The sequence below is a fragment of the Rana temporaria genome, chromosome 5, assembly GCF_905171775.1.
Source record: "Rana temporaria chromosome 5, aRanTem1.1, whole genome shotgun sequence".
Lineage (NCBI taxonomy): Eukaryota > Metazoa > Chordata > Amphibia > Anura > Ranidae > Rana > Rana temporaria.
In genome coordinates this window covers 133,458,599-133,479,075 of record NC_053493.1, presented here as the reverse complement: position 1 = coordinate 133,479,075, position 20,477 = coordinate 133,458,599, and the positions used below count along the sequence as shown (strand labels likewise).

The 20,477-nt window shown below is 41.3% G+C and overlaps 1 protein-coding gene across 2 annotated transcripts in view; it reads left to right on the top strand.

The window, feature by feature from the left end:
• CDCP1 (CUB domain containing protein 1) overlaps positions 1-20,477 on the top strand; it is a 96,035-nt gene that overhangs the window by 59,354 nt on the left and 16,204 nt on the right. The window contains exons 4-8 of one of the 2 annotated variants that reach the window (XM_040353148.1): positions 6,651-7,007; positions 10,923-11,141; positions 13,395-13,784; positions 14,527-14,895; positions 18,533-18,617. In XM_040353148.1, the coding sequence (XP_040209082.1) occupies positions 6,651-7,007; positions 10,923-11,141; positions 13,395-13,784; positions 14,527-14,895; positions 18,533-18,617 (1,420 nt within the window). The remainder of the gene's footprint in view (positions 1-6,650; positions 7,008-10,922; positions 11,142-13,394; positions 13,785-14,526; positions 14,896-18,532; positions 18,618-20,477) is intronic. The other variant, XM_040353149.1, reaches the window with a different exon arrangement.

Sequence of the window (20,477 nt, the reverse complement as noted above, 5' to 3'; positions counted from 1 at the left end):
GAAGTCTGAGCATGTAGGCCCCTTACAAAATAATCTAGAGTGGGTGACTGGGGACAAAGAGAAGGCAAATTTATTAAATGCTTTCTTCAGCTCTGTGTATACAATGGAGCATGGGGGAGCTCATGTCCAAAATGGGGGTGGGAGTGACACAGCCTCAAATCCACAATGGCTCAAAAGTGATATGGTCCAGATATATTTAGACAGAATAAAGGTGGATAAAGCACCTGGACCTGATGGCATCCATCCACGGATCCTAGGTGAGTTGAGCTCTGTCATTTCAAAGCCACTGTATCTAATATTTAGGGACTCATTAAAGACAGGAATAGTACCACTGGATTGGCGCAGGGCCAATGTGGTGCCTATATTTAAAAAGGGAACAAAGTCTTTACCAAGTAACTATAGGCCTGTTAATTTAACTTCTATAGTTGGGAAGATACTGGAACGTTTAATAAAAGACCACATGGATGAGTTCTTGCTGGAAAAAAACTATTTAAGCAGCAGACAACATGGATTCATGAAAGATAGAAGTTGTCAGACAAACCTGATTTCCTTTTATGAAGAGGTAAGTAAAACCCTGGACAGAGGAGTGGCTGTGGACGTGATATATTTGGATTTTGCAAAAGCGTTCGATACAGTTCCGCACACACGGCTCATGTGTAAGGTAAGGTCTACAGGATTAAAAATATCAATTTGTAAATGGATAGAAAACTGGCTGAAAGACAGAATTCAGAGAGTCGTGGTTAATGATTCTTACTCTGAATGGTCCAAGGTTATCAGTGGTGTACCCCAAGGTTCAGTGCTGGGACCCTTACTTTTCAATATATTTATAAATGATATTGGGTCTGAGATCAAAAGTAACATTTCTGTCTTTGCAGATGACACCAAGCTATGCAGTGGAATAACGTCCTTGCAGGATGTCTCCAATTTACAAGCCGACCTCAATGCTCTGTCTAATTGGGCGACTAAGTGGCAGATGAGGTTTAATGTAGATAAATGTAAAGTTATGCACTTGGGGGCTAAGAATATGCATGCATCATACATACTAGGGGGAGTACAACTGGGGGGATCTGTAGTGGAGAAGGATCTGGGGGTTTTAGTTGATCATAAGCTCAATAATGGCATGCAATGCCAAGCTGCGGTTTCCAAAGCGAGCAAAGTCCTTTCTTGTATTAAGAGAGGTATGGACTCCAGAGACAGAGATATAATTTTGCCCCTGTACAAATCATTACAGGCATACCCCACTTTTAAGTACACAATGGGACCAGAGCATGTATGTAAAATGAAAATGTACTTAAAGTAAAACAATACCTTTTTTCACTTCTAGGGTATAGTGGGGGGTCAGGGGCTATAGTGGGGGTGTCAGGAGATGTAGTTGATGTCTCAGGGGCTGTAGTGGGGGTGTCAGGGGCACACTGGAACAGGGCGAGCTATGCTCTCGGAAGCCTCAGCTCTTTCTACTGCGGCTGCAAAATGTCTGTACAGTACATGTAAGGCACTTTACATACACTCGCGGTTATGTCCTTACTCGCGAGTGTATGTAAAGTGAGTGTACTTAAAGCGGGGTATGCTTGTAGTAAGACCTCATCTGGAATATGCAGTTCAGTTTTGGGCACCAGTTCTCAAAAAGGACATCGGAGAACTGGAGAAAGTGCAGAGAAGGGCAACCAAACTGATAAGAGGCATGGAGGAGCTCGGCTATGAGGAAAGATTAGAGGAACTGAATTTATTCACTCTTGAGAAGAGGAGAATAAGGGGGGATATGATCAACATGTACAAATATATAAGAGGTCCATACAGTGTACTTGGTGTTGAGTTATTCACTTACGGTCAACACTGAGGACAAGGGGGCACTCTTTACGTCTAGAGGAAAAGAGATTTCACCTCCAAATATGGAAAGGTTTTTTCACAGTAAGAGCTGTGAAAATGTGGAACAGACTCCCTCCAGAGGTGGTTCTGGCCAGCTCAGTAGATTGCTTTAAGAAAGGCCTGGATTCTTTCCTAAATGTACAGAATATAACTGAGTACTAAGATTTGTAGGTAAAGTTGATCCAGGGTAAATCCGATTGCCTCTCGGGGGATCAGGAAGGAATTTTTTCCCCGGCTTTAGCAAATTGGATCATGCTCTGCTGGGGTTTTTTGCCTTCCTCTGGATCAACTGTGGGTATGGAGTTGGGTGTATAGGATTTTACTGTGTTTTTTATTTTGTTTTTTTTATTTTTTGTGGTTGAACTGGATGGACTTGTGTCTTTTTTCAACCTGACTAACTATGTAACTAGGTAACATCCCCCCCTTAATCTCCTTCTCAAGAGAGAATAAATTCAGTTCCTCTAATCTTTCCTCATAGCTGAGCTTCTCCATGCCTCTCATCAGTTTGGTTGCCCTTCTCTGCACTTTCTCCAGTTCCCTGATATCCTTTTTGAGAACTGGAGCCCAAAACTGAACTGCGTATTCCGGATGAGGTCTTACTAATGATTTGTACAGGGGCAAAATTCTCTCTCTCACTTTGGAAACCGCAGCTTGGCATTGCATGCTATTATTGAGCTTATGATCTACCAAAACCCCCAGATCCTTCTCCACTATGGATCCCCCTAGTTGTACTCCTCCTAGTATGTATGATGCATGCATATTCTTAGCCCCCAAGTGCAGAACTTTACATTTATCAACATTAAACCTCATCTGCCACATAGTCTCCCAATTAGACAGAGCCTTGAGGTCGGCTTGTAAATTAGAGACCTCCTGTAAGGACGTTATTCCACTGCATAGGTTGGTGTCATCTGCAAAGACAGAAATGTTACTTTTGATCTCAGACCCAATATCATTTATAAAGATATTAAAATGTAAGGATCACAACACTGAACCTTGGGGTACACCACTGATAACCGTAGACCAATCAGAGTAAGAATCATTAACCACTACTCTCTGAATTCTGTCTTTTAGCCAGTTTTTTCTATCCATTTTCAAACTGATATTTCCAAGCTGCGTTTGGGGAACTGTATCGAACGCTTTTGCAAAAGCCAAGTATACCACGCCCACCCCTCTGTCAAAGGTTTTACTTACCTCTTCATAAAAAGAAATCAGGTTTGTCTGACAACTTCGGTCTTTCATGAATCCATGCTGTCTGTTGCTTTAACATATTTTTTTCCAGCAAGAACTCGTCTGTGGTCTTTTATTCTCCCCATTATCTTTCCAGCTATAGAAGTTAAACTAACAGGTCTATAGATACTTGGTAAAGACTTTGTTCCCTTTTTAAATATAGGCACCACGTTCGCCCTGCGCCAATCCAGTGGTACTATTCCTGTCATTAACACTGGCCCGTCCATAGGGGGCGTATGGGCGCCACCCCCCCTCCCAGGCAGTCACAAAAAAAGGTTCTTAAGTTCCAACATTTTTGGGGGTTTGTCCTACTATCTTTTGCAATCTGTCGTTCGTTTTGAGTTTTTGCATTCTTGATTTCCTTTTTACATATTCTGTTGTAACATTTAAATGACACTAGTGTTCCTTCATTTTTTATATTTTTTAAAAGCTCTTTTCTTATAGTTTATAGCTTTTTTTTAACTTTGGCTGTGAGTCACACAGGTTTTATTTTTAGCCTTTTAAACTTATTGCCCATGGGAATATATTTTGCAGTGAGTTCACAAACAGTCTTTTTTGAAGAATTCCTATTTCTGTTCTGTGACCATTGATGCCAATATTCACTCCCAGCCATTGGCTCCTGCCGCTGTCAGTTAGTCAGTGAGCCAATGAGCGAGACGTAGCGGGGCCAAGCTGCGGCTCCATGTCTGAATGGACATGCAGAGCAGCGGCTCGGCTCATGTGCCCCCATAGCAAGCTGCTTACAGTGGGGGCACTCGACCAGAGGGAGGGGTCAGAAGCGCAGAATTGGACCCTAGAAGAGGAGGATCTGGAGCAGGTAAGTATAACATATTTGTTATTTGAAAGGAAAACAAAATACCAAGACTTTGGTATCACTTTAATGTAGTCACTGTACTGATCAGGTGAGTCAACTAGATAGTTGGTGGGAAATACTATTAAAAAGGGCATTCCTACTCTTCTACTACCTGTAAGTTGTAAACCATATGCAATGTTTTATGTGGATCATTATACATATTTTAAAGTATTGTTCATTGTGGATATAGTTTTGTAGTTTTAGTGCTGGCTCATTTTAGAAGGTAATATCTATGTTGGCATTGACTGTATATATGAATATTCCATTTCTTAATGATTCGTTTTATAGTGTTCTAAAGCAGTGATCTCCAAACTGTTGCCTGGGGGCCGTATGTGTCACTTGCTTGCCCTTATCCAGCCCTTGGGGGAATGTTCCTCCTACTGACACCAATGATGGGGGACTGTTCTTTCCACTGACACCAACTATGGGGCATTGTGTACTCCAATTGACGCTGAAGCATTTTCTAATTTTACTAACCCCAATCCGGCTCCCTTAACCACTTACCCCCCGGACCATATTGCTGCCTAAAGACCAGAGTACTTTTTGCGATTCGGGACTGCGTCGCTTTAACAGACAATTGCGCGGTCGTGCGACGTGGCTCCCAAACAAAATTGGCGTCCTTTTTTTCCCACAAATAGAGCTTTCTTTTGGTGGTATTTGATCACCTCTGCGTTTTTTTTTTTTTGCGCTATAAACAAAAATAGAGCGACAATTTTGAAAAAAATGAATATTTTTTACTTTTTGCTGTAATAAATATCCCCCAAAAATATATAAAAAAAACATTTTTTTTCCTCAGTTTAGGCCGATACGTATTCTTCTACATATTTTTCGTAAAAAAAATCGCAATAAGCGTTTATTGATTGGTTTGCGCAAAAGTTATAGCGTTTACAAAATAGGGGGCATTTTTATGGCATTTTTATTAATATTTTTTTTACTAGTAATGGCGGCGATCAGCGATTTTTTTTTCGGTATTGCGACATTATGGCGGACACTTCGGACATTTTTGACACATTTTTGGGACCATTGGCATTTTTATAGCGATCAGTGCTATAAAAAATGCATTAGATTACTATAAAAATGCCACTGGCAGTGAAGGGGTTAACACTAGGGGGCGGGGAAGGGGTTAAGTATGCCTGGGTGTGTTCTTACTGTGGGGGGGGGGTGGCCTCACTAGGGGAAACACTGATTTTCTGTTCATACATTGTATGAACAGAAAATCAGCATTTCCCCTGCTGACAGGAACGAGAGCTGTGTGTTTACACACACAGCTCCCGTTCCCCGCTCTGTACCGAGCGATCGCGTGTGCCCGGCGGCGATCGCGCCCGCCGCGCACACGCACGGGAGTCGGGGGCGAGCGGGGAGCGCGCGCGCCTCCGGCGGCGCGCGCGCGCCCCCTAGTGGCGGCTATACGATAGGACGTATAGCTACGGGCTCTCGCCCAGGAGAGCCGACCTGCCGCCGTATAATGACGGTGCGCGGTCGGCTACTAGTTAAAGTCTGAAGGACCGTAAACTGGCCTTCTGTTTGGAAAGTTTGGAGACCCCTGTTCTAAAGCATATGATTTATTTTGTGGTTAATTGTGCTGAAATATATTATGTTCTTTAACCACTTAAGGACCACCCCCCTACAGTAAGAATCACTCCCTTAGGGCACACTTAACCCTTTAGTGCCACATAGTGGTTAACCCCTTCACTGGCATTGTCATTTTCACAGTAATCGGTGCATTTTTATAGCACTTTTCGCTGTGAAAAGCACAATGGTCCCAAAAATGTGTCAAGTGTCCCATGTGTCTGCCATAATGTCGCAGTCATGAAAAAAATCGCAGATCGCTGCCATTAGTATTAAAAAAAAAAATATTAATAAAAATGCCATAAAACTATCCCCTATTTTGTAAACGCTATAAATTTTGCGCAAACCAATCAATAAACGCTTAATGCTAATTTTTTTTTTTACCAAAAATATGTAGAAGAATACGTATCGGCCTAAACTGAGGGAAAAAAATGTTTTTGTATATCTTTTTTGGGGATATTTATTATAGCAAAAAGTTAAAAAGATAGAATTTTTTTCACAATTGTTGCTCTATTTTTGTTTATAGCTCAAAAAAAAAACGCAGAGGTGATCAAATGCCAACAAAAGAAAGCCAGAGTAATGATTGCTATCATCTCCAGATCCCTGCCACACAGCACAACTAGGAGGATGACACAAACCTCTCACTTTCAGTTATTGGTCTCATAGGGATACAGCGATTTTTTTTTTTTTTTTTTTTTAACACTGAGCCTTTTAAATGGAAAGTAAAGGAGCAGTAGGAGACTGATGAGGTCATCTCTGTTCACTCTGCTCTCTCCCTTTCATGTTCCTTGTCCGCACATTTGCATGCAGCATACCTGACTGGCTTTTGGTTCTGCTCCTCCCTCTACCCGACTGAGTGCTGCTGTATAGTGGACTGCAAGAAGCTGTTACAAATTTACACACGCACTTTTTAAATTCTTATATAAATATAGAGCTATATAAATATTTTGTTGTTTTTATATCTGCCTGAGGTTCAGATTTAATTTTGAATTCTGTACAGTATTGATATGGAGTTTAATTATTGTTTGCCCCAATTTATGTGGGCAGTAACCTTTTGACAGCATCTAGCATACAATAAAAATTACCAGTCTGGCAAGTTCTCAGGTGCTTTCCTTTCATGTTTTGCTTTCAACAGGATTGTGCATCATTGATACCAATTTCCAGGCGGAATCACTTGTAACTCTATTTTCTGCAAACTATCCATCTGCATTTCCTTCTAATGAACGCATGACTTGGAAGTTCAACTTACCTTCTGGTCATGCAGCTGTAGTAAAGTTTGTCAATTACACGACACCAGTGTGTGAAAAGAATGAGCTGGAAGTTCAGTACCATCTACCAAAGCCGTCAACATTAAAGCTGCATGAAAAGCAACCTGCAAATATACAAAATAACTTCAACTTGTCTTTGCAAAATTGTGTAGTGGACAGAAAGACCACTAATCAGCCTGGACTAACCTTGAATTTTACAGTCATAGTTCAGAAGACACCTGGAAGTAAGTGGCAATTGCATAATTGTTAGTCTTATAATTGCAAACCCTAAAAGTCCAGCAATTTGTTATAAGTTACAAATAAACAATGAAAAGGGTTACAACTATTTTTAATACACAGTGTATTGCATAGGTGTGCCTCCTCTCCTTTACCCCCAGCTGCTGCAGGGATGTTTAAGGATGGAGAGTGGGGGAAGGGGCTCCCTTCCTTTTCTACATAACTCACTCACTGTGTTCTTTCATAATTCACTGTGTTCATTCATAACTCAAGCATAGTATACTGTGTTTACAATGCTTCAGTTTGTGAATGAACAGGAAGCTGCTCAGCACAGAGCACTTTCTTTTCATTCACTGTCCCGTGTAGCTGAGGCTGCAGAGAAAGGCATGTGTGTTTGAGCTTTGGGGTGCACACCATAATGCACACCTATGGTGTTTAACTTACTAAATTTCATTCAGTTAGAGTTTACATCTACTTTACTTTTTGGTAAAATGGTCTTGATTCCACTTTATCTACCTAACATATTATACATATTTGTTGGGGCAAATACAGCTTTACACCCCCATACAACCAGTGAAGTGAACAGCCTCAGATGATACGCAGAGATTAACCAAATCTCACTAAATAGGTTTTACATATAGATCAGCTGTCTTCACATTTATATAATGTTTAGAAAGTTCAGCTTGTGTTAGATTTTCTCTTCCTGGTTAACACAGAGTGTGATGTCTGGGCATACAGCCAAGATGGCTAACATTGCTGATTGGAGGAAAGGCACACACCCCCTCTCATCATAGGCGGAGACTCTCAGAGGTGTTTTGTAATGGGGCCAGCTCCCTGCTAATCTATTTTAGCAACCTCCCCTGACAGAAATGTCTGGCTGCTTTTATCTGATTTGTCAGAATTTGTCAGGAGTTATCAGGAGAGAGCTAAGGGACTTGGCTCATTTAAGAGAGATAACAAAATACTGCAGATATGTGCGCCCAGCTCAAATTTAATGAATCGGGTTTACATCCACTTTAATTTGAATTTCAGGCAAATAATTTTTCTTTCTGCCTGTTTAGTTCTGAGATCTCTGCCACACAGTACAACCATGTTTAGCAGGTTAGGAGAGCTGATTTTTTTTTCTGCATTTGCATATAACAACACATAACTTTCTCCTGTGGAGCATTCTGTAGCAGGGCTGGTAGATGGTCCATTTGCTTCAGGCTCCATTCTCACTAGTGCGACTTGGGGTACTAAAGTTGCATGACAGGTGGCACCCTATGTTTTTCAATGACAAACACATGTGACTTAAAGTAGCGACAATAAAAAGGTTCCTGCACTACTTTGGTCTGACCTATATGTGACTTGCGTGCCATAGACTACAATGTAAACCCTCAAAAGTCACATGAAAGTCCCACCTGAATGTTATACATGCAACAGTTGTGAAACAGTTGTTCATTATTATTGGTCAAAACCAAAGTTGCATCCATGTTGGAGCCTTTGTGCTGGACCACAGCTGTCAAGGATAGATGGTGGTTCCCGTGTTAAAGCCTGCTGGAACCCACCAGAGCTACTGACTCCCTTCATCATTTTAAAATGGCACCCTGGCACCAAGTGATCAAGCTACGTAATGCTTAATTGCCACTGTCTGGGGACTGATTATTTAAAACATTTCATCATTTGTATATATTTTTCATTGACTTAAACAGAATAAGTTGCTTTTTTCAATGTTCCATGCTTCTAACTGCCATATGTACAACCCTTTTTTTTCCCTGTGGCCACTCATTCTCTTAACACGTTATAGTTTAGAAGATTCGACCCATGAGCTGTGTTATCATTGCATTGCAGCAGAAGAGGGTAGCACAAATGCATAGTTGGTGCTGGTATGAATTGCTGGATTTAAAGTGTCATTAAACCCACCTGGTTGATCCTGCTGTTCTCTGCCTCCCCTTTTGTACATGTGCAAACTGCCGTTGGGGATTTTGCAAAGCAGTGATTGTAGCTAGTACATATGCTCAGTTTTCAGTTTATTTCTATCCTTAGCATTCCTTCCTTGATTACACCTGAGCAGCCCATGTGACTATAGAGTCACATGTGTGCATATACACTCTGGTAAATGACAGCCCACTCCCTCCCTCCTCCCTGTCCACAAAAAAGCTAAACACAATGGGGTGGGATATTACATCTTGATTGATGGAGGCTCCACCTCCCTCTTATTCTCTAAGACACAAGCTGGATGGGCATGACACAGCCTGTGACTGGCAGAAATCTGCCCACACCATGTTGTAAAAAAAAAAAAATTGATTTTATTCCTAATATTGATATTTACTTTTACTCTGTATTCCAAAAGCATTTTTTTTTTTAAACATGTGACCAGTAGCAGAGGACTAGAAGTTCCTTCTGCTTATGTTTCCCTGGGTTATGTGACTAGGGGCGCTGATAGGGGGGGTACCTCCAGTGCTCCTGTATGGGGCCCGGGCACACCGGGGGCCCGGACAGTAAGAGGCTCGGTGGAGCAGAGAACAAATGATTACACAACAATGCCCTGTGCAGCTCTCTGCAGCAACTCCCTCTCGTCTCCATGGCCGGATTTAGGTGGTGCTGGGGTAGGCTATGCCCGCACAGATTTTAGTTCTACCCCCCAGGCCATCCTACCTTGGATGTTGTGCCTGGCTGGTGGCTGCTGAGCTCCTTCCCCCGCCCACCCCCAGGACCGGGACAAAGAGGCGTTCTTCTGACACGAGGCGAGAGCACAACACAGCGCATCTTCTCCTGGCTTTTTAGTGGCTTCCCTCTGTAAGTTAAGAAAGGGGGATAGGTGGCTATCTGTACTGGAAATTGTAATGGGGATTTAGGGAGGTGGGATATGTGCTAGAAGGAAGAATGGGGGGAGATATGTGCTAGGGGGAGGGTTTTTGGGGGGTGGGGGATTTGGGTAGGGAGGAATAAGTTGTGCTGGAAAGATAATTTAGAGAGGGTTGTGTTAACAGGAGGGATTTGAGACAGAAGATTTGTGAAGGGGGGGGGGGGTTGTGCCAGGAAGGGGTGGTAGAGTAGAATTTGGGCTAATAGGAGGGATTAGGGGAGGGGATTTGTGCTGGCAGAGGGGATTTGGGGCAGAAGATTTTTTTTTTTTTGCGGAGAGGGAGATTCGTGCTAGGAGGGGTAATTGTAGTGGGATTTGAGCTAGGGGGCGGGCAAAGATTTTTGCAGAGGGGGGGGTTTGAACTAGGAGTTGGGGGAATATGTGCATTATTTGGGGAAAATTTGGATTGAAGACGGAATTCGTTTTTTTTTTTTTTTTTTACGTATGATGAAATGTTTGTCCACTAATAATGGTTTGCATGTATTTTTTGTGAAAATGTTTTGATATTTTCCCCGGGGGGGGGGGGGGGTAGGGCTGTCAGGTGGACTGTAGGCCCTGTGGTTCCTAACAGCGGCCTTGCATGCTGCATGTGATAGCTGTATATCGATTTAAAATTGCTGCAAAACACGGGGCGCGTTTGCGATATCATTACTTTTAATAGAACCCCAATCGTTCCACGATTGCCTTGTGGTAAATTGCGCTGCAATCTCGGCAATGCCCTTAAGATATAGGCCACTGAATTGAAAAGACAAGTGGGGTCTATTATGAATAGACTGAAAAGTCAGCAATCCCTGTCCAGTTCCAACCAAATCTAAAATATGCTGTAGGTGAAGTTCTCCTAAAGTGAGCGTGTTCTCTTGTACATTTTGAAAGCAAAAGTTTTATCTAATAGCTGACCCAATGTAGACATAAAATGCTTATTGTTTTAGTTTCTTGTGCTTCTCTTGATTGCAGTATAGTAGAGCATAATGCACAGACAATGTATTTCTTTATAATGTTGCCTGTTATAACGTACTGTATACAGAGGATGTTGAGATTTTGCAGCTTGGTAACATTTTTTTTTTTCTGTCTACAGATGAATTGTATGTACTAGATTTGACAAAGGAGAAAGACTTGCGTGTGCGCATTGGACAGCGGAAAGTTGTTGGGCGTCGGTTTACCCCAGTCTGTGAGATCTGTAAAGCAGCTGAAGATTGTTTACCTGAGCTTGAGATTGAAGGAGGGAGATACTACAAAATCTCTTTTCTCTGTCAAGATATGAAAAGCCTGAGTGTAGATGCTGTAAAGGAAATATGTAGGTGTTCACAGTTTGCCAATCATCTTGCTGTTTGGATCATTATTTAAATTTGTGATCAGTTCCGCTTTCATGCAAAGTCTATTGACCCCTGTGTAAAATGCAGGGAAAGTGTTAATTGTAAAGGATAACATGAATCAAATTATATTTATCATACAGTACAGAACAAAGGCTGGATATTCATAATTCAGAAGGAAGAGATGCCCCTCAGGACTTTAATGCAGTTTGAAATATAACACACATTTATTATGTACAAAAAGGAATATATTTTATTGAACAAAAAATTATTAAAATCATCCTGTGTGAATTAAAAACCTATATTCTAGCACTGACAAAGCCATGAACATAATTTCATGATCATTAGGCTATGTTTTTGGATGGATGTATTATTCCAATATGAGGGATTATGTTCATGGCTTTGTCAGAGCTATTATATAGATTTTTAATACTCAGATTGCTTTTAGGAATTTTCTGCACAATATTTATTTATTTATTTATTGTTTACATTAATATATTTCAAACTGCTCTAAAGTCCCAAAGTGGCATCTCTTCATTTATTTCCTTAATTTACGTTATTTGGGGACAGGCAGTTGAGGCTGGGTTCACACCTAAGACGGATCGGTCGCACAGCATGGGTCCGGTGCATCCTGGTTCACAGTGTAAGCTCTGATTTTAGCCCGAATTTTGGCCTGAATTCAGACCTGAAATGGACCAAAAAAGGCACACGTTTTTCCTGCAAAACGCACGTACCCGCGGAGATATGTGAACCGACTCCCATTCTCCTGCTATGCGAATTTTAATGCGGGGATACCCCCACATCCAATTCGCATAGGTGTGAACCCAGCCTAATACTCCTATTGCCTTTTATTTTGTGGCAGACTGGATACTCGTAGACCCTGGATTATAGTCTGCTACCTTCAGGTGATTGGACACTGGCAAAAGCTTTGCTGGACACACCCCCCAAGTTTACTGCTATTACCCCATTCTACTCCACAAATCCTCCGTTTTTTGCTGGTGTTCTTAGCTGATAACCCCACCTCTTCTCCCTTATGGAGAAGTTTTCCAATGCTTAAAGGAGAAGTAGAGCCAAAGCTCACTTGGCTGTACTCCTCCTATGGATCACAGGAGTGCAGTTAGTTTTGCACTCCTGTGACCCGTTTTCAGCAGAGTGGGCTGAAGTCTGCTCTCTGCTGACGTCACAGAGTCGGTCCAGGCTCAGCATCATCACGATCATGGAAGTCGGGATCCACCAGATCCCTGGACTGGCACCCAGGTCAGACTCTCAGTGAGCCACTGAGAGCCTGAGCCGGCCTCTCCCTCCACAGCCCAGTGCTCCAGTAAATGGGGAGAGGGCAGAGCAGAGAGCTGCTGATTGACAGTCACCAGCTTTCTGCTCAGGGAGCTGTAAGACCTGGGCCATAGACAATGTTCAATCGCTCGGTTCTCAGTGTGCGGGAGGGGGGGGCACGCCCCATCTGACCGATGCTGCATCCACCTAGGTAAGTATGAAAAAAAATCCATACTTCTCCTTGAACTAGATAATCATTGCTTCAAATTATTCAATCGATTCTTCACTGCCTTCTGCTATTGTAAATGAAGCAATATATATGAATTCCTGTAACCTTGGTAATACCTTGAGATCCACACCCCACGCTGTAGCGGTGATGTGTATGGTTGCTTTGGGCACTTGATCCTGCTTGGACACTCACTTTGTCACTGAGTGTAGTGAGGATAGTTGGCCACAGGGAGGGGGCTATTCAAGTCCAGGGTCGTGGGTCACTCTTCAGAAGGCACCAAAGGGCACAGAAAGTCTGAAGGAGTCCAATTGCTTTACGTTCCTCAGTTGCTAGTGGAATCCAGTTGTATCAACATTTATTGCATGATGTTGTGATTAGTGATAGATTGCTGCAGGTTCAATATTAATTGCAGTTAAAATTAGACCATTTTCAACATATCTTTTATAGACACTGGAAGGCTGATGTGACACCAATATGTCTGAATGCAAATGGGCCTTTTGTTGGGTTGCTTTGCTACCATGTCTAAAAAGACTACTCTAGATTTATTTTAAGTGGCGCAGGACAGAGTAGACATACAAGACTGAATCCATGTGCTTTACCTGTTGCTGCCTGGAGGCTCAGTAGTGTTAATATGCGACCTAGGTACATTGCTTGTCTTTTGTGCTAAATACTGATCACTTTAGCAGCCTACTCCTTTTTATTTTAACATATTTGCAATTTTATTTTGTGTTCTTAGCATGTTGGGATCTCAGAACCTGTAATATCAGCAACATGGCCCTTAACATTCCTCAGTCATTCATTAATTTCCCTGTCCGCCTGGAGAGTTTTACTTGGAGGCTGCTAGCACCTGAATACATCAGTACTGAAGTGACCTCTAAATCTATATTCCTGCAACAAGATACCCAGGATAAACCCTGTAACTCATCTACTTCAGGTTTTACTTACGAAATCATCAGCTCCACCAACAAAAACCAGTTTAGAATTGGCACTTTTTGTCCAAATGGATCCTATGAAGAGGTTCAAATGAGAGACAATGTCACCATCATAATGCATATACCACAACAGACAGATATGCGAGAACTGCTGAAGCATGACCTACATGTGTCCTTTGTGTCATTTATTAAAGGTATGAGCAACTATGTAAAAAAAAAAGAAAGTGTAAAAAGTTGTAATGTTACCATGACAACTAAAACTGAAAAACTGCTAGCATGCATGTACTGCATAAAAGCCTGGTAGGCTACTAGTGCTGACCATTGCAATCACTTTATATACCTGAGATAATGGTCACCAAGACAATTAAACATGGTGACTGTACTCAAGTAATACACTCAGCAATAAAAACAGGTTTTGGTTATAGATGAGTTTTGGGTATTGCCTAGCCCAAAAAATACATTCCCTGATAAAGAAATGCCCGCAAAAGAACACCATATATATTTGCCTATCCTGGGGTCAGTACTGTCAAGTACTGCTCCTTTGCTGCGGATTCATCCCCCGAAGTCTGCTAGTAAACCACTTGTTTAGAAGTGTCAATCTCTAATGTCTCCCATAGAGTCAGATGTCATTGCTGTCATTTGTAGTAATGTGGGGGGTCAGCAGGAGGAACCTGTAAGAGCAGCAAAGGACCACTGGAAATAGATACTTCCAGGAGTGTTGGTTCCCCAGTAGACTTTTTAATTTTTTAGGGGATATAAAAAGTCCACTTCCATATATCGCAGTATAATCATAAAATTGGCCCCAAAATTTAAGACACTGGAAAATCTGTGTCGGTACTTGGAAACCTATTTGCAATTGTACCTATATTCAAAAGTACTGGATTGTTTAGATTATGCATTTCTCCCATGTGAATGTGGCTGTTTTTTCTTTTACAGAGGAGTGTATATTCACAGCATCTCCCAAACCTGGAGAAACTATATATATTCAGACTCCAAACTGGGACTTTGGGCTCCCAGATTATGTTTCTCTTTCGTGGAATATAAAAGTACCCACGAAACAGTTTGGCCGACTGACGTTTGGAAATGATAAATTGGATGTATCTTGTGAAATGGGTCGGGCATTTGTCAGTGTAAAGGAGGAGAAAGACTATGGACCCGGGATAGTACATAGAGATGAGCAGCAGCTACCAGGTCCCCTTGACTTGTATTCTTCATTTTGGGTAAACGTCTCCAATTGCAAACCGTGGCCTGCTGCAAAGAAACTAAAACTACACCTGTCTATTACCTTAAATCCATTTACCACAGGTGAGATGTGATAAGGGCCTATGAGATCCAGTTTATACTAATTAGCTTTTCCTGCATTTGTATCTAGATGTGTTCCACATGGTAAACTTTTTTTATTACATGAAATTCATTGCATTTTCTTACCCTTTACATGGCTTCTTGTATGTTACTAAGATGGCTGCTACATACTACTGTAGCTCAAGATAAGTCATGAATTTAAAGCAAAATTTTAGATATCTTGGCCAGAATTCACGTAGCACTTACGCCAACGTATCTCGAGATACGCAGCGTAAGTGCACATATGCGCCGCCGTATCTATGCGCCTGACTCTGAAAGCAAGATGCGCCTGAAAATAGGCTTCATCGTACCGACGTAAGTTTCCTACGCCGTCGTATCGTGGGCGCATATTTACGCTGGCCGCAAGGGGCGCTCCCATTGATTTACGTTTCGAATATGCAAATGAGTGAGATACGCCAATTCACAAACGTAGTTGCGCCCGGCGCATAATATACGCGGTTTGCATAAGGCTTGCGTCCGGTGTATAGTTATTCCCCATCTATGAGGTGCAACTCAAGCAAAGGTATGGACCAGGGAACAGCCGTCGTATTTTACGTTGTTTACGTAGTAGTACGTGAATAGGGCTGGGCGTAGGTTACGTTCACGTCGTAGGCAGTGATCCGTCGTATCTTAGGGAGTAGTTTCGACGTGATTCTGCGCATGCGCACTGGGTTGCGTACACGGGACGGTGCATGCGCCGTACGTTATTCGTATCTTTATGACGCTCGGCCCATCATTTACATGGGGTCACGCCTCGTTAGCATGGCTCACGCCCACTGCCACTTACGACGAGTTACGCCGAGGAAACCCAGCGTAGATTAGGGAGCAAGGAGAGCTTTGTGCATATTCAAAGGTAATGCAATTTTGTAAATCGGGTACCTACACAGTTATTTCTTATGTTCTTAGTTGCTTACATTGTGGGCTTAGGCTGGCCATAGGTGTTACGGATTCCCTATCCACGCATGAGGCGGATGGAGGAATCCTCTCCACTGTGCTATTGTATTTGGACAGTGGGAACTCCTCCGCTGTCAGAATACTCTGATCAGCACTGCAGCCAATTGTCTACATGTGCTGATCGAAAGAAAATGTTTAAGATTTCTGTTAGAAATAAGCTGATTTAGATCTTATACCATGTTATAACCGAATAAAAAGGGACTTTACATGTACCTTGCAAAGTCTATGAAAACACAAACCATGGAAATTTGTATGAAAAGATGAACAAATCTTTATTCTATACATACAATTAATTGGTTATAAAAATTTAGGTGGCCTACGCGTTTCCCGGGATAACCCGCTTCATCAGGACCTCGGATTATAGCACAAATTATCTATATACTGTAATGATATATAAACACATTATTGGCACACAAATCCATATCGGAATCAGAAGCAAAAAATAATAAATGTATTCATTGTATATTTCAACAAGGTTAACAAACAGCATCACATCTCATTTCCATCTTTTTTAATAATCGGTTAAAAAGTCTACCAACGGCATTCCAATAAAGCTTGTTGTATGTATCATGGCATCCCACACTATGCCATGATACATACAACAAGCTTTATTGGAATGTAGTCGGTAGACTTATTACCTGATTATTAAATATGTTGAAATATACAATGAATACATTATTTATATTTGTTTGCTTCTGATTCCTATATAGATTGTTGTGCCATCCAAGGCCCTGATGAAGTGGGTTATCCCACAAAAGGCATAGGCCACCTATCTGGATTTTCCAGTTGCGATAACACCCTGGACAACCTTATAGCAACTGTGTTTTTAATTAGTCTTTTGTAGTTTTTTTATAACCAATTATGTGTATGTATAGAATAAAGATTTGTTTTATACAAATATCCATGGTTTGTGTTTTCATTAGACCTTGCAAGGTACATGTAAAGTCCCACTTTATTCTGTTCTAATATGGTATATAAAAAAGGGGAAAATATTGCGCTTCTCTACAGTTAAATAAATGAACTAAGGAACCAGCTGCTACACAACAATGTGACAAAGATATATATCTTGTATATAGTGATGTGAAGAAAAATGTAGCGCTAATGGTGCAAGAGAGACAATGATGTCTCACTAAGTAAATGTGTAATCACTGTACTTTAACCAGTGATAATGGTGACAACAACCAATATTAGGTGAATAAATGTGTGGATGGATCCACAAACAAAAAATAATAATAAGAAGTCCATCAATATGACTTGTGGATGAATGGTGAAGAAAACAAACGTGTGACCACGTAGATCCTCATAGGCAAACAGTCATTCCTTCCAACTAAATATAGATGTGATTGCGCTTAACGGAACCAATGGATCTACCTGTCAGGACTTCAACTGGATGCCCCAGGGCTTGGTTTTCGCCACTCCCCATATTGCCTCTTTTAATCATTTGTGATCACTTTTAATGTTTATTTGTGTGGTTTTATTACAATAAAACCTTTATACTTTTGACCTGCACCATTGGGGCTCTGGTTCAGTACCGTGATTACACATTTACTCAGTGAGACGACATTGTCTCTCTTGCACCATTAGCGCTACATTTCTCTTCACATCACCAATATGGTATATGTTCATTATGGGATGGTACCTTTTGTAGGGTCATAATTGTCTCACACTCATCTCCCATACCCCCTTACAATGATCATTAGCTCAACTTCTCTTGAGCGGGAATGGCCATAGTTGGCTCAAAGTTCTGCTGATCCTCGCTGAACCGGTAGATTTTCTATCCATCAATGGCAAGCTTTGCATAGTTCTGCTACCTGTGCTGCATCTCATCTTTTTTTACTTGTCACAAAGCTACATTATGCAGTCTGAGTGATAACTCCTAAAGGGGATATTGATGAAATGCTACTTATTGCCTGCGTCAGAATGGTGAATCTTTCAGGTCTAAGTAGTCTTGCATCTAGAGATGGACCTAGATAACAACAAAAAGGGATCCCTCAGAAAACTTGAAAAGCCAACACTTTTTCTTCTGGATTTTTGTTTCGTCATACCTCTGAGGTCAGCCCTGCTTCAGCAGTCCCCTGGGATATCTGCATCAGATATAGCAGGAGGCATCTTCTTACACCCAGCATCTTGAGGGGGAAGAACTGAGCAGCATGTCATCAGGGGGCTAGCTGCAAGAACCAGCAAGAGACAGCCAGCTCTAAAGATTTACGGAAAGTAGATAGTGACACGATGAAGCAGAGTGGCAAATTACAGGAGAAACAATGCTGGATTCCCCAAGTGTGTAAGTAGGTTACTCAAGCATAACCCAGCAAAAATGTATGAGGGGGATAGAAAGCAAAATAAGTTCCCCTTTAAAGATTGCTTTTAAATAATTAAGGGACACTTGATTTTCTCTAAAATATTATATAGTAATGTCAGAAATGTATTTGCTAAATTAAACATAGATCCAACTTACTCATCACTTTCCATATTAACCTATTTAGGCTAATTTGTCTAGGACATGGTCCAATCTTTTTAAATGTTGGAGCTTCCTTTTATTTCCTGTCCAGCACATATCACAGAAAACTATTTTACACGATATACAGCCATTGGAAGATCCTCTTACTGTAAATAAGGCATTCACCCAATTTTCTCTGTATTTTCACAGGTGTTAAGTACTCACTCATTGCAGCCGGTGCAGCAACCGTTGTTGTTGTTGTAGTGATAATAACTGTCTGCTGTGTGAAAAAGAAGTAAGTATTACCTCGGAATTAAATAGGTTATTTGCTAGCTACCATTTCATCCTGCTTCTGTTGGAGTATTAATTTTCATGTCATTGGCACTATTGTAATAAACAAGCTTCCTGTTATACCAGGTAAGTGGCGACATTTTCCAAATTGCTGTTTGCCAGCAATGTCTGTTTCCAGACACATGTATTAGCTCATTACTTGATTAGTTCAACTAAACACTCAGCAAGATGGTGTACCCCTTCCTGTTTCTTTGTTCTTCACGTTCCATCAATGGAATGCCAGACAAAATGTTTAGCTGTGGATTGGGGACATGTTACAACCTTGGTCCACATGTTGGTTGTCAGTGAGACAGAATGTGAGAAGGAAAAACCCACAAGTTCCAGTTGTCACAAGAATGGGGTGTTGGAGAGAAAATCTACCACTAGAGCAGCTGTCCTGGTTGGTGCCAACTGTGAAAGAAGTTGTTGGAGGGGTTTCTCACTCAGATTTTACCTCCTCTCCTCCTGTTTTGGAAGGCAAAGGGAATTTCACCAATGAATGCAGAGAGCAGTAAAAACCTCTTGGATTTTAGCCTTCCCCAGACTTTCCAAAATTAAAATGGAAAAACATCTCATGTTCTAGTTTAAAGCAAACATTCACTTTACCCATACAATGCAAACAAACTATCAGATTATTTAAAGTGCCTATACTTGCCTATACCACCCTCCTATAACCCCCTAATCTGCCACCAGAGTCAAGGGAGGTATTGAAGACCATCAGTATTACTCCAGTATCAAATATGCTGTTTACATAATGAGATTTTTATATTCCTCGTGTTGAATGATCCCTTTTTCGTGACTATGATCTGCTAAGAAAAGGAGCACATTTATGCACATGTGTGGCTGATAAAATGAAAGAAAAAACTTGTTGGTAGGTGCAGCATACTTTCTGTAAGGTGAAGCCATTATAGGGCTTAGCATTTACCTCCCAAACCACCACCAGCTTACTGCAGTAAAGTTTAAAGCAATAGTTAGGCCTCATGTACACTGCTGCTGGTAAATGGACGTTTAGGAGCAGTTGGGCATTTTTTTTAACTCTCCTCTGTTATCTTATCAGTACACGTACACAGGGTCGTTTATATTTGTTTCTAGGCAGTTGAGTTTAGAGACTTTTTTGGAACGCAAAAAAAATGGGTTCAGAAGCTCAGTTTCAAAGAATTTCAAGCGCCAAACTCTTCTAAATGTGGCTTAATGAAGCTAAACGCGGTAACGCTTTTAAAAAAAAAAGATTCTAAACGCAAAAACGACAAAACGGATGTTTTAAACGTGGGTTACTATCAAGTTAAATTGTTCAGGAGAGGTTGTTAAACATCCCGTGTACATGAAGCCTAAAGTAATTTTTTGATCTTGTACCTACAGGTAAGCCTATAGCGAGGCTTACCTGTAGGTACAGTGAATATCTCCTAAACTTGCGGTGTTCAGGAGATATTCACACTGGATGCAGCCGGTGACGTCACCAGCGTGCTAAATGGTCTGGCACGGTATGCCATGCATACGCGGGAGTGACGTCATTGCGGCGCTGGCCACTTATACAGCTGGAGCTCGCAAACCCAGAAGAAATACTTTTTTTTGCTATATACAGTAAATGTATTTGATCCCCTGTTGATTTTGTACGTTTGCCCACTGACAAATGATCACTATATAATTTTAAAGGTAGGTTTATTTTAACAGTGAGAAGCAGAATAACAACAAAAATATCCAGAAAAACACATTTCAAAAAAGTTATAAATTTCCATTTTAACCACTTCAACCCCGGAAGGATTTGCAATTGCGCAGTCGTGCGAAGTTGTACCCAAACAAAATTGACGTCCTTTTTTTCCCCACA